At 40.0% G+C, this 15,803-nt stretch overlaps 1 protein-coding gene across 2 annotated transcripts in view; it reads left to right on the forward strand.

The window, feature by feature from the left end:
• Positions 1 to 15,803, forward strand: part of LOC139131182 (rho GTPase-activating protein 7-like) — a 123,369-nt gene that overhangs the window by 52,931 nt on the left and 54,635 nt on the right. The window contains exon 1 of one of the 2 annotated variants that reach the window (XM_070697153.1): positions 5,505 to 5,876. The exons of the other annotated variant lie outside the window; for it this stretch is intronic. Coding sequence (XP_070553254.1) covers positions 5,777 to 5,876 — 100 coding nt within the window. The 5' untranslated portion in view covers positions 5,505 to 5,776. Of the gene's footprint in view, positions 1 to 5,504; positions 5,877 to 15,803 lie in introns of those variants that run through there. 2 annotated transcript variants of the gene reach the window in all.

Here is a 15,803-nt window from a genome sequence, read left to right on the forward strand (position 1 = left end):
CATTTTTCGCGAAAAAAGAAGACCCCCCCTTTGGCAGACGAAAAAATTTGATGGCCCCCCCCCCCCCTGAAAAATAACCAAAACCCATATGTCAAATTTACCCGCACGGTTTGGATTTGAACTCCGGTAAGCGGCGCACTTTATTCGTGTAGCAGAGATGCCAGTGTACAAACTTCTCAGCCACATCCATGCAAACGTCTGTTAATTAGGACGACTGTAGGGCAATTTTAACTTCATTTCCATAGACAACTTATGTCCATGGACATTGTATAAAGTAAACTTTATTGGAGTGGTTTGCCAAAGGCAGCCCTCTGGTTAAGAGGGTCATGGGCCATTACGTAAAGTCAACTTTATTCTAGTGGGCAACCAAAGGTGGCCCACTGGTAAAAAGAGGGTCGATCATGGCCATTGCATGAAGTAAACTTTACTGAACAGGGCCGCTGAAGGCGTCCGGCCGTTAAGATGGTCATGGGGTATTACAATAAAGTCAATTTATTGTAGTGGGCCGCCGCAGGCGGCCCGCCGGTAAAGAGGGTCGATCATGGCCATTGCATGAAGTAAACCTAATTGGAGTGGGCCGCCAAAGGCGTCTGCCGTTAAGAGGGTCATGGGTAATACATAAAGTATATCTATTGTATTGGCCGCCGAAGGCGGCCGCCAGTAAAGAGGGTCAATCATGGCCATGGCATAAAGTGGACTTTATTGTAGGTATTATGTTTTTGAAAATGTAATGACCCCCCCTTTCCTACCATTGAAAAAGTGATGAACCCCCCCCCCTTCTTGGATTCCAAAATTATGATGAACCCCCCCCCTGGATTTTGCGCTACATGAATTATGATGTGTTAGTACTATGAGTACCCATTTTCAAAAACTATGACTCGATCTTTTGCAGCTGTTGTTTTCCGCGTTTGCTTGTTCATAACAACATATTAATTATTAATAAGTATTCATATTTCCATCTGATTGTAAAAATAGTATTTTCAAGATTAAGTGTATTGGCCGCTGTTCTTTTATAAAACTTTTTAATGAGTAAGAGTGTGTGTGTAACTATTCATAGTACCCAAATTCGCCAGAGGTTGCAGGGTGTGCATGACACAACACAAGATATTACGCGTCCCTGTGCTTTGGAAGACTACCAGGCTCAACAAACAGTTATTTGCTCTAACTTGATTAACCCATTTACCACTTCACCTTGGTAAAGTCCTATTGTTTTCAACAGAAAGGGACAACCCATATACATAGGAATGGGGGGATGAAAGTGTTGATGAAAAATTTCCTACGTTCTCTTTCCCTTTCAATAACAAAATATCAAAAGTCCTTTATTTTCTAACTGAAGTCGTCAGATATTTAATGCTACATTCTTGACATGGTAGACAGAGTGGAATGTTTTCTCCATGCCACAATATCCTAGTATTCTCAAAACACATCTGGTATGCTGTACACACGGGAGGATTCGCATACAGGCACCGTTCCCACCGAGGAAACTCAGTATTTTCTACACACTTTACATACCGAAGACGGCAATAAATCTCTCTGTTACTGTACACACGAAGAATGTAATTTCTTTTGAGGGGATGCAGGACGGCAAACTTTTTTCTTTCCTTTTTCTTTCAGCAACGGTCTGATTTGCAAAATTCCGGTCGTTTCCTGTCCGTTATGTCCAGAGAGGCTGTTTGGCATCCTTTCCTGACTGATTTTATCTATCACCCCTCCGATTGCTTTTACACATGCCGGAAAAGTTGTTTTCACTATTGAAAGTGCTTCGCCCCACCATAGCTTTTCAGTTCTTGCTTCAGTTAAAAGATATGAGACATTTCTGTCCCACAGAGATTACAAAAATTTACTGCTCAGGTTTTTTTTATCAAAGTAGACTGTCTCGCTACAAGCACATGTCTCCAAAATATCCTGTCAATTTCTTTTTGTTTTTTTCGACAAAAATTTCCCAAGTAAAGCTATGGTGCCCATTAATCAAATTGAAGCCAGCATTTGTTTGTCTCAATTGCACTTGGAATGTAACCAAAAAATTGAGTCATGGCTGTAATGCCTTAACCACATCGTATCATTAAGAGATACCTGCATGTGCGTAGGCAGGCTGGCGATGATAGTGGAATAGAGACACTATGAATGATAGCGGTGTTCATATTCAGTAGTGAACATTGAAGTGTCTGATATAATCATGGTTTAAAAAATTTGTTTGTATTTTCGTTTTATTTGGTCGTCATTTTCTACACTTGTCCTTTCATTAAAATAATGTGCTTCAGGAAATGTGTTACCTGTGAAGAAATACTGAATTACATCCAAAAGTAATACAAGACATGTTGTGCTTCATGTTCTCTTGTGTTGTGTGCAGAACACATACTGCTGATGGTAAACATGTGGTATGTTAGGTGCCCGTCTTATTTTATTGCTCAGTCTGTGTAAGGTCAGAGCTCAGACAAGCTGCATAAGATGGGGGGGGGGGGGGGGGGGGGATGTTCCACAGGAATATTGAGGAAATGACCCTAATCAGGAAAAAGATTCAGGAGTGGGCATCCAATGTGTGATTAAAAATGAGTGGCTTTTATGGGCACATTATGTATGCTATACCTGTAATGAGGTACAGGTGTGAGTTCTTGCCAAGCAAATGAAGATGCAGGAGAAGAAAATACCTGCTAACTCCCCGTCCCTTCTTTTTGCTCTATTGGTTTTAATATCCCAACATGTTCATCGTAGAGTGGGGAAATGCGTACTCAAAAAAGAGGGGAGAATGGGTGTAGGATGGTCGAGTTACAAAAGATATAAAGTGCAAATTTAATGACGACAACAAACGAGGCCATGGTATGGTATATCGCTTTCATTCGGTGACATAGTTACAAACCGAAACGTGTGAGAGAGAGTGCTTTTGCAAAATTTGTGGGTGAGCTTTTACGTTGACTCATCATGGCTGGCTTTGCCTTGTTTAATGGTACTCTTAACACCAAAAACCTGTTCAAGTGATAATGGAGGAAAACCGGGGACAATTAAACCACGTAAAGGAAATCCTTTTACAGATGAGAGGAAATCACTGAACTTCACGCAGCCTAAGACTTCAGCCAGCCTCTACAGAAATGATGTCATCACTTGCCGTTTTCTTAATGAAATCTGCATAACAAAAGCTAGTGACCTCTCAGAGTAGGTCAAACCCAACTTTCTCAAGTAGTTGTTACATTTGTTCTCAAAGTGTAGCCATGACGGTATTTCCCGAAGTGCACCTTGTATCCTGTAAAAATTATGTAAATACAAAGTTTTGTGCGTACTTACGTAGAAATAACTTCCTTTGTTTTATCCCCCCTATTTTCACTGAAAAGTCAGATGAGAGTCGTGTTTCATAAAAATGTCCACATTCGATCTATTGTATAGCTTGACTGGTTTATTATTCAGGGACAGTCTGCTTTCATATTTTGTTTGTCATAATAGACCGCACGTGAGTCCATAAACATGGCATGCGTCATCCCTATTGTGTTTTATTACTGAGCGCTCTCACTCCACCTTTTCATTCATGTCCCATCCCCCAATCAGGCAGCAAAAGGACTGTATTACGTCATCAGTGGCACTGGCCTTGGAAGCTACAGACATAAAATAAAATGTACATCGACGACATATTTATAATTTCGAAATACTAAACTAAATCTTTGTCGATAAATGATAAATAAACAAAACTGAGCTCACAAGTAGAAGCGCTAACATTTTAGTCGTTGGAAAGGTGACCAGTTTTCGTAAAAGTTGACATTGCATGATCATATCTACTGTAAACAATAAAATTGTCTTGAGCCAGGAAGATACTTCTTGCAACTAAAATGACCTTGTCAAGGCGCTTGTCAAATAAAGCGAAAGACAGAGTCTTGTCCCGGCGGCAAAATCGTTGTGTTCACGTAACACTGCGACACGACAATGGTCCGATGAAAAGAGGAAAATCGCATGTAAACGCACGGTCACGTTGACGCAGGGCTGGCGATTCTGATCAGAGCAACTCGCTTTTGCACAAACTTGTCGTAATACACAGTGAAGCTTGAAAAATTACATGGTTTTCTATACTTCCGAAGTTTTTCAAATTCCAAGTCTCTGCAAAGAAATTGAAAAGATTCGAACGTAGTACTAATCTACTGTGCACACGAGAAAATAAAATTTGTTTGCGGTAGTTGCGGTTTTTATCATTTGACCGACATATAACCGACAGGAAACGCTCCAGGCTACTCGGAAAACTCTTATTGAAGTCAAAAGTAGCGTGATCCCGTTGGCAAATTGAGAGACGATATTGCGACTTTTGATGTTTGGTTGAAACACGGGGAGATGATTTTTTTCGATCAACATACATGTAAGAGTCGAGTGCGCACGCCCGTCCATAGTTTTCTTGGGTGCTGTGTTTATTAATTAAATTACCACGATTTCTCCTTTATATAAAGAATCCCCTTTTAGTTTAGTCGTTATCAACTGTTTTTCCCAGAATGCGGCAAAATGGGGTTGTAGCCCCCACCTCCGTGCAATATCTCCCCAATGATACTAGTATCGTGGTCGTGCTATCACGTCATGGTGATTGAGGGACTGGTCTTCGATGACTTTCTACTATACTAGTGTATCTATTCTCAGACCCACAAAGCGGTCTGAATTCACTATCACTGTCTGTTTGGTGCTTGTTGTCATGTTGACTTCAATTATTGTCACCCGGTATTTATATTCACCTGCCCGAGGTGGTGTCTGATCATAGACAGTAGAAGCCCCCCCCCCCTCCTCTCAACGGTCCGATACAGGAAGCTGTCTGTTGTCGGTTCTTTCATCGAGATAGAAAGGAGTCTTATATAACCCGATTACTGCATATAATGTTTCCATGCACAATACACTGTACAGTAGTGTCGACACACAGAAGTCCAGCATCAACAGAAGGGCAAAAGTAAACCGCGCGTGTTTGTTCACGCTGGCGGTTTCTCATCTTTGGACGTTCTTTATTTGGACAAGGTAGATTCTCCAAAAAAACAAAATACGTACAGTTCAATGACATGTAAAAATTACATATTGTTCGAACGATATTGAGATCTACAAGTTACGTATGGAAGTGAATATCTGTTGTTTTACATGTAGGGCAAATTATCTTATGTGCATGTGTCCTACATCCGTCAGGTATGCCTCATCATGTTTTCATCGGTATCGTTCAGGGAAGTTAACCATGCATGAAGCTGAAGAATGCCGGCCATTTTCGAAGTTAGCATTTTTCTACTCGAAAGGGCTTTGAAAGACAGTAAAAATTTGTACTGGCGGGGCAATTGCGTGCTAGATCGTCTTAATTTGTTTATTTACACCATGTTCGGTCGTAAAAAAAAGTTGTGTGACGGTTCGGCTTGCACTGAGAGAGGAAACCGCGTAACGCTCAAGTGGATCCTGCCCTCCCCTAAAAAAGTGACACGACCTAAACTGTACTTCGCTGACCAATCATTGAAGTCTCCGTGATGGGCGTTCCGCCCACATTGCCCCAAGTTCAAAATTGGCAGTGTAGGTCCGGGGCGAGAATTCTGCACCGTGCACCGGACGGAGAAGTTGACATAAACGTCTCCGTTGACAGCCTTTCGTGATATTTCTGCAGAACATGCCAGTGGAGTGCATAGCAAATGCATGAGAGGAAGTTTGGTGTGCCAAGAAAGGTTTCGGAATACTCTCTTTCTCCTGCTGTTCGCCAAGAGTGAACGGGGTCGTCGTGATCGTTGAAGAGTCCGCCTAGACCTTTATACATGCGCTTGATTATCTATCGTCGGAGAAATTCCTGATAATGGCGAAACTGATACGGTCGCTGAGTGCAAGGGATAGATCCACCAAGCAACGGGCCTGGGACCGCTTTGTTTACAAAAGTAGACGAAGGAAACTAGCAGGTATGGCAGTTCACTAATGTGAAGCTAAAATTCGCAACTTTGTACTTTTGCGCCGAGCGCTTTCGCCGCGAGTTTCAGAGAAGTCGGACACATGGTCCACCTGAAAATTGAGTCGTGATTTGTTTTGGTATTTTTTTCAGTATCAGACCAGCACAATTTGCAGTCAAATGTTGGACAGACCTGATAAGGTGTCTTTGCGTGACCAAAATTGTTAATTTTTCAGTCAAATTTCCGTGAGCCTGCAACAAGTAAAATTGGGTCAATCACTAACAACATTGAAAAGCCACGGTTGGGGAACTAGTGTACTCGCCCCGCAGTGGAATGCAAACAATGGGCGGTCGGGGAGTTTTGGTTGTATATTCTGTGGCGGTGATGAGAACACAAAAGCATCTCACACGTGCCTTGTACCAGATGACAATCGGAGTGTTACGGACGCATTAATCGACTTATGGTTTTTCATTGTTCACTCGATTGTACTCACAACCGTTTACGATTGTCGTTGTTGGCGGAGCGGTAGCCTTTCTTCTGCAGTAGAACCCTGGGACATAAAAGTAGTGTATACTTGTGAAAATATACGCCCGTCTCCTCATCAGCGAAGTGGCCCCAGGACCGAAACCTTAGTGAGAACATGATGATGAATGTAAAAAAAGATGGTGAGAAGTACAGGGTGTAGTTTGATTTCTGATATGCCACTATAATACAGACTCCAAAACATTTCTTAACACTTTTCATAGTACAGAAAAATCATGCCGGTAAAAAAAGAGTGCATTTATGTAATGCGATGGAAATATTGATGTATACTCGTATCAGTCAGTACAGCCTGGACTTTCCAAAGCCAACTTTGTTTTTTAAACCTCAGCCCCTACTTGTACATGAAGCAGAAGCCAGATAGGAAGCCAAAGCAAGTGGTGGGCTACCTATTGGTATGCGAGCGAAACGATCGGCATAATGTCTATCTTGCATGGAAAAAAAAGGTCTCTTTGATTTGTGGTTGTCAGTGTTACTGATAACCCAAGCCACTTGACCGGCTTTACCATCTTTACTTTACCCGCTGGCAAGTTTCCTGTCAAATAATACTTAATACTGCCCTGTTTGTGGAACAGCCAATTCATGTTGCCTGTGTTTACAGAGTTCTTGTAACAGTGCGATATTATAATATTGGCAAGTATATTAGGTTAGGCTTGAAAAAAGTGCTCATGACATACATAGTCTTGTCACAGAAGTGGAGTATTTCTCTACTCCACTGATGCTTTCATTTTGCGGTCAATGTCAAGTTACGAAATTGGATAGGTCTTCAGCCTGTAGTGAATTGTGCTATTTCAAGTTCATAAAAGATGTCCATCACAGCCACACAGTCTGTGGTTGAGGACATCAGTGATGTTTACTGTAGAAAATCAAGGTATCTTTACTGTAATTGTGAGTCCCTAGTGTAGTATTATTGTAAGCCATTCATAAGTTGGTGTAATTCGCCAGGAAGTGTGTCCTCAGACTTACAAAGAAGTTAGGTTAGAGCATTTCCGTTTGAAGGGATGGTCTGCTTGCTGGTAAAAGATTCCAATGTGTTGGTCAGACCCCACGCACCAGCTTTCTGACAAGATAAATGTTGCGGTAGGGAGAATGCATCAGTTTGTCCAATCATGTGACAGGCGCAGGGAAATTTATTAGGTGACAAACTTTGATCAAGGATTTGTTTCTATGGTGTGTAACAACAGGGTTGAGAACCTCACGTGTTGTCTAAAGCCGAACTTACGGCATTTGTGTGCTTCAAAACAGAAAGTTTATATCTTTTGCACAAACGTTCGTCCAACAGATTCACTGTCCACTTCAGAAATCAATAATACTGAAAATATTAGGATTAGAGAACATAATACATGAATTTTACTGATAAATGAATTCAAAGTTCCTGTGTTAACTCTATGGGGAAACAATGAGGTTTTAATTCTCACCTACAGTGTAGACCAATAGTGAAAACAATGACTTTATTCCTCAAGCTCCAAAATGAGGCCACAAAGCATGATATTTACAGTTAGATCCTCCTTTTACAGTAAAGCAATACAAATGTTCATTTATCATTTACATAAGTTGTTACTTTCTCATCAGAGACTTATCCACTTGTTGTATGAGAATTTTCACTTGTAAAGAACACAAGTTTCGATCATTGATTGAAAGTTATATGAAGCCATGTTAGAATAGTTTTGTGAGAGAATGAAAGAGATCGAAGGACCCTCGCTGGTTATGACTGTGACTGGATTTTGATAGAGTTGCCCAGGAGCCAGTAGAAAACAAGGCCTTGGTTTTCACCATGTGTGTATTGAACACGAACCCAGTAGCCTCACCATACAAGTAGCTACACATATTATCTGTTCATTATAAACACCCATATTGTCACTGAATACCACCCAAACTAGGAAACTATCTTCGACAATGTCATGCACTTTGTTAAGGTTGCAGTGTATACGGCTTCTATAAACGGGACCTGCTATTTAAGTGAAGCCATGAGGGCGATGTCAAATCTCGCACTGTCTGTTTGATCATGTTTTCTGCGTTGCTAACAAGGAATCTTATACTTTCCAATCTCATGAAGAATACTGTTAAATTGAAAACGGGCTGTAATCTGGCCTTGCTCCCGTGCTCTCCAGTACCAATTAACATAACTTGTTGATGTAAATAACACATACGGTGTTTGTTCTTGTACGCTTGATTGATTGTGAAGCGGAGATTAAGAACTAAATTTAGACATTCTAGTGCTGAAAGGTTAATTACGCAGAAAACTATTTTGCCCCAAACTTAAAATAAAGACGTACTTTATTTTCGTTGTGTAATTTAGTGCAAAAATCCTTGACTGACTACCTTATACGAGTTAGACAATTTATATGTCGCCGTCTTTTCCAGCATTTCCCGTCCAATACTGCTCAGTAAAATATAACATGTTCAAAATGCCAACGTGTCGCTAGGATGTTTGAACATGGGTAATTTATTATGGTCAGGAGCATACTTATGATTTTGAACCTAGATAATCGTGCAAGTTGAGCAAGGCATTTATGAGCTTACTGTGCTGGATATCATATTATAAGCGTTAACGTTCAGAGGCGGAGTTTGGTAAGTTCTTAATATGCATTCTGTCCAGGAAGATAACAATTAAATACATAGTGTTTTCAAGTTGATTTGTTGATGTTCAAGTCAGCTATGTTTGCTTGTGTATCTTTCACAGTTGAAACCAGGCCTCTATCGTTCTGATAATGTTCTTATCTACTATACATTACAGGAGTGGCTGGCTGGGAAGTTACCATAGAAAATATGGTCAGTTAAGGTTTTTGCATTGGAACAAGGTCCCAGTTGCAGAGTTTTTGATTAAGAAATTTGCGGGTATCATGTCGAAGTAGTGCTTTTGTTTTTGCTCAAGTCAGCAAATTATATTCACCACGATGCAGTTTTGCTTTTTGTAATTGACAAACTCATGGTGTGATGGCCTTTGTACAAAGGAAATAGCACAATATCTGCAGCCAGCAACTGATTACAGTACATTCAGCCCTGTAAGCAGTTGTGTCAGTATGATAGCGGAATTTTCACTGGCGGTAATTTGTTTCAAGAGCCGTCACCTGTGTACGGTTAAACCACTTTGGGGGTGCATTCCTAAAAATAATGACCTTGTCATCTAACAATAATTGAAGTGGACTCAAGAAATTTGGAATAATTTCTCCAAGTGGTTTTAAGCTAGGTCTTTTCATCAAGGTAATTCTAGATCTGAAACATATTCCACTGAAAGGCCATTGCATGGGAAAGACGATTTGACGATCTTATCTCAGAAACAGATCTGGGATTCATTTTAGTCAGATTTCCAGATTGGCATATGCCTCTACAGGTCTGAAATTGGAGGAGAGCATCCTAAAGATAATTTTGTAAGGTGTTGCATTTTATCTGATGATGCTGACATATCGTACTGTGGACAATTCTTCAGATTAAAAAAAATATTATAAATCTGTAGTCCCAGTTGTACCGACTCGGAGATATTATGACCTACTTCTCACATGCCACAGTCATGCATACTGCTGTGTAGCTTGATTTGGATTAAGTTTCAAATTTTAGGCATACTAGACTCGGCTCTCATAAAACCAGTTGACCTGACATAGTTATATATTGCCCAGCCAAACTATAGATATGTACGTTCCTTGGAGAGAGGACATACAAACACGTAGATAGAACAGGCATGGCTTGACTGCCACGTGGACTCATGATGTGAGAGCACTAAATTGCGTGAGGGAACGCTACACTGCGTGAGGGGATGGTTTGTTCACCTTATCAGTTTGGGTGTGGCTGATACCGCAAGAGATTCCTTTGAAAATGGAATATTGAAAATGCAGCCATCGATATTTTAAAATGTACTGCATGTAACAGCCTGGAAGTTGGTTTCCAATGTAGCATTTATGTCACAGGTTTACGGAGGTATGGAAGTTTGCCCTAGAGAGAGAAAGCAGACAAATAGTCATACACTATGAGTGCTACTGTATATGAAATCTTTAGCTTAGAACGTACTGTAGTTCCCTAGTCAGATGGTGTATTGGTACTGGTTCACAGAGATGCTCGTGAATCAGTCATAAGTTGTGAACAGCACGTCAGGGGCACTGTCAATGTCAATCATGACTCAGTTTTGTAAACCTGTCAAGATCTCAGTGGGTTGCCCTGCTGGACTTTCTTCATGCATTGGACATATCGTCTGGCACAGTCTTTTATGCCAATTATTTTGTGGCACTCAGCATACTGGATACGTATTAGTGATAAGCGACTAGCAAATGTGCATATTTGTGTGACAGTTGACTTGTATATATATATACATGTATATATGTATGCATTAGTGATAAAGCTGACTTTACTGAGCGTGAATGTGTTTGTGTGATAGCCGACTTATACATGGACATTGGTAGAACGCTGTTCATAATGGTGAAATTGGTAAGTATATTTGGAGTACATATACCCTAAAACAACACAATGCCATATGGCTTGTATCAATGCCAAGCATTGTGAGCCCAGCCTGCCAGTGAGTCTCCTCCAACTGTTACAAGTAACTGCCCTTGGAAATGATCAAGAAAACAAAATATATACACACACAAAGATTTTAAGTACTCTGCGTTTGTTAATAAAATCACCAAAATGGAACCTGTTGGCACCAGAAATGCCATTGCTATTATTGTTAAGTCTAGACAAGTTGTAGAGGGAACACTTCAGTTGGCTGTGGTCATGTATATCAGAAATGACCATCATATGTATCCTCTGATAACTACACCCACACAGCAAGATGGATGAGTCACATAAACTGCATAGATGTGTTTATCAAAAAAGTGTCTGTCCAGGGTTGATTGTACCCCTGTTACAACTGTTAATACTTTTCTGCCACCCGAAATCATGTACAGCACGTACGCAAATCTGAATTTGGAAGCCAACAGCCTTCTATCCAGTATCACTATCAGCCTAAGATTAAAGACTGCCATCTCTGTCCAAAGTTCTGTTGGCAGATGCCAATGTTGTGTACATGATGTCATATCTTAGTAACATACCTATAATCATATTCAGTGCCATGATATGAACATTTTGTGAACTGTTATTAATTTTCAGTAAAGCCCATTATAGAATTTTTCAGCAGGCTTAAATGGACTCGAAAAGAATGACTGGGTGAGACAGGTAGGGCTTTTTATGTTCGATACCAGATAAAATTTTTACTCAGGCATTAACCATCGCGACATTTTACATTTTAAAGGTTATAATCTGACACATGCAGTGCTGATACACAGGTTGAACTGATTTCAATGTTAGTGATACACCAGCAAAATCCTTGTAATAGGCAAAAATCGTGCAGGAAAATTTTGTATTCCCAATACAACTCTGTCGGTGAACACATTCATATTACACTGCATAACCAGGAACAGAGTTTCTACTATCCCACGATGTAAATGTTGAACAAGAAAACAAAAACTTACAGTCTGTCAGATCTTACCCCCCTAAATATAATGGTTGATCCCTTATGTTACCACCCCACCTGAGATGTAATGGTTGATCCCTTGAATGAAATGAAGCAGAGTGTATTAGATATTTTAGGACTCCTACATGCTACTGCATGCTCTCTAACAACAATGCCCACTTCTCCTCTCATGCGAATTACAATAACAATAGTGAGCAACAAGGCAGAACTTTGTTCATATTGTCTTCCCAATAACCAGCAATGTGAGGAATTTATGGCTGTACAGTAGGTGGTGCTAAAAATCAATTGGTACATGCTCAAAAAATAATGGTGGCTGGATCCATTTCCTCTCTGAGGTTGATAAAAGAAAGCTTATTATAAAGGTCTAACCTGATTTGAAAGGCGAAGAGTGGGCTTCGATTTAATCTCCGATCGTGTTGTGTGGATTGCATTTCAAACACATGGGTTTTGTACGGCTTTTGGGGATATCATAAGAATCTGCCTGCAGGCAGCTAAAAAGCTATAATGAAGTAAATGAAGGCCACACCGAGTAGAGTAATCCGGGGTGAAAAATGTACCTGTGACTCACTTAGCGTATAGTGTACCAGTATGTATATTATAATCATTTGGGTGCCATTTGCTACATCTGTGGTATACGCCAGTGTACGCTACATAATTGCAATTTGCATGGAGTCCTGTTCATCCTTTGTTGTGACTATCGCAAAAGTGGCAGACTGCCAATCCTGGCTGTATAGAGTAGAAAAGGAACGTTCCGGGAGTGGGTCTGTCTCAACCCATTAGGGCTTCAGCTTCAGTCAGTGGACCTGTGTTCACAGTCCGTGCTACTGAGACCGCTATTCCATCATAGGAGCCTGCATTGCTTCCTGTTTAGACTGCATTCACACTTATCCACAAGGAGCTTGCATCCATCACTAAATGAATGTGGACATATAAACAGAGCAAAAAGTTCCTCAGTGTCGGTGTAGAACCTCAACTTGCATTTCTTGTGCTGACTGATAATTTCTTGTCCACTCAGAGTCCAGCGTAGTGACTATGATACTGAATTTACAGATGTACCGAGAGAGATTAATTAATAATATTGTGCAGTTGCGAAATTTGACATTTGAGAATACATGTACTTGTGAATATGAGGATTCAGCTACAGCGTATTCAGGAGGCATTGCTAGTGATTGCACAACAAATCCAGTTATGTTTTGTCATAGGAAATAGACAAACCAACAATAGTACAAGATGGACCGGAGATCACATTTCCGTTTAACATAATGTGAGATAATTAGTGATGAGTAAGGGATGATGTCATCTAATTGAAGCTATTTGTTTTATAACAGTGTTTGGTGAGATTTGTACAGACATGTCAAATTGTCCACCATTGTTATAGAACAACTAATGATCAGATGCACAAACACAATGCATATAATGATATATACTTGTACATAAAGTTGCCACATCCACCCTGCCTGACATTATATAATCTTACAAGTTCCTCTTATATAGGTACATTTTCATCCCGTTGATCAACACGTGCAGATTTTTGCCCTAAACTTAAATTCAATGGGTATGTGTAACAGTTAAAAGTCATATGCCATTCTTTACATTTCCCCCAAATGGCTGGTTTCAATACCTTTCAAGTGGTAGCAAAATTGGAAAGTTCAATAAAGTACTGGATAGTCTATTACTTCGTAGTGGAACTACATGTGTATAAATTTGGCTAAAAATCACAGATGCTGACTGTACAGCTATTTCTGTAGCTAAAAATCTCTATCCGTATTAGGAGAGATGAAGCCTTTGTGGCTAGGAAAATGCAAAAACTGCAGCACATACACGCTACAAGAGGGGTTAGAAATACTAAGATTTGTCTGGTGTAGCAGCAGAATAATAGCAGAGAATCATGTGTGTTTGGTATTACAGTATATGAACAAACAAATGGCGCCAGACTGACTTGAACTGATCAAGTGTAATCTCGTCCAAAATGCCTACTGTAAACAGTGGATTATGGGTAATCTGTCCAATGTTTCACCCTGACATTTGGGTTTGAGGTTCTCTGTACGTGAGTGTGTAGGTGTGTTTGCATGTGGTTTTGTACAAAATTCAACAGATGTGTCTTTGTCTGATTCGTGGAAGTGTTTTTGCTCAAAATGTTTATAGTATGTAGTGAGTGGACACACTGAGGTGAGGTGTTACTCTCAATAGGCCCCGCGACAGCTTTCGAGTGGCATCGGAATTTTTCCGATTTCCTCTTGTAATAATCATCCAGAGGAAATGTTCCTTGACACTACTTGATTGGAAACATGCAGGCTCAGGATTGAAATCCATGGAGAACACTGGACTATCCTACTTCATTGATCTTAGGGAAGTTGCAAAGCTGTAAATAAAAGGCCTGTTCATATAAATGTGAAAACGGTTATCAATGATGGACACAAAATACAGTATTTAATCCTTTAACAAGAAATTTTGTAGATTAATTTCCACCTGATCATTGTTATCCCATTCCCTGCCACACAGCATCATTTCCCCATCAGCCAACTCAGTGAAAAGTGGCATTGAGCCAAAACCATATGTATTTCCATCCATTTGGCTTGGTCTGTTCCAACAGCTTTAGCCCAGAAAAATCATGTTTACAGGATCTGTGATTTCAGGGGCCTTCGAATGTTCAATTAGTCCCACGGACACCGTCGGGGGGGGGGGGGGGGGGGGACTTATAGGTTGGTCATGTCCGTGCGTGCGTGCGTGCGTGCGTGCGTCCGTCGTCGTCCGTTCACACAGATATCTCAGAGATGCAAGAAGCGATTTCATTCAAACTTGGTACAAGGATTACTTCATATGTCATACAGATGCACGTCGATTTGTTTTGGGATACGATCCAATATGGCTGCCAGGCGGCCATTTTATTACGATTTTTTCATGTACAGAGTCATAACTCAGACATGTTTCAACCAATTTTTTTCAAAGTGGTACAAGGACATTGACCAATGTCATAGATATGCACGTCAATTTTTTTTGTGATACGATCCAATATGGCTGCCAGGCGGCCATTTTATTATGATTTTTTCATGTACAGAGCCACAACTCAGACATGTTTCAACCGATTTTATTCAACATTGCTACAAGGACATTGACCAATTTCATAGATATGCACGTCGATTTGTTTTGTGATACAATCCAATATGGCCGCTAGGCGGCCATTTTTACAATTTTTTCATATACAGAGGCATAACTCAGGCATATCTCAACCGATTTTATTCAAAGTTGGTACAAGGACATTGACCAATGTCATAGATATGCACGTCAATTTGTTTGTGATACGATCCAATATGGCTGCTGTGTGGTCATTTTGTTACGATTTTTTCATATACAGAGGCATAACTCAGGCATATCTCAACTGATTTTATTCAAAGTTGGTACAAGGACATTGACCTATGTCATACATATGTACACGATTTTTTATGTGATACGATCCAATATGGTTGTAGGCAGCCATTTTATTACGATGTTTTCATGTACAGAGCCATAACTCAGACATATTTCCAAAGTATCATTCAAAGTTGACATTGACCTATTTCATACATATGCTCGTCAATTTGTTTCACGTCATGTAGCAGTAACATGTCAATTATGAAGTTTCGTAAGTAGGCTGATATGTCAAGAAATATGTACTGCATCAAATTCATGAAACTTTATACAGATGTTAACCGATGTTAAGCTCACATTGCTTTAACATTGAAAAAGACATTTATCAGTGTCATTTTAATTAATTTGTAATTGCATAAGTAATGAACTTTCCTAATTAGGGTGATATAGCCACAAATTAATACAACGTCAAATGTGATGAAACTTGATACAGATGTTGATCTCATAGTGTTGTAAATACTGCATCAAACTTTATGAAATATGGTACCAGTGATAATCTGTTAAGTGTTAGAATTGTATGCAAAAATGTTTTGCAACATCCTGTT

This window comes from Ptychodera flava, chromosome 4 (assembly GCF_041260155.1).
Source record: "Ptychodera flava strain L36383 chromosome 4, AS_Pfla_20210202, whole genome shotgun sequence".
In the NCBI taxonomy this organism is placed as follows: Eukaryota; Metazoa; Hemichordata; class Enteropneusta; family Ptychoderidae; genus Ptychodera; species Ptychodera flava.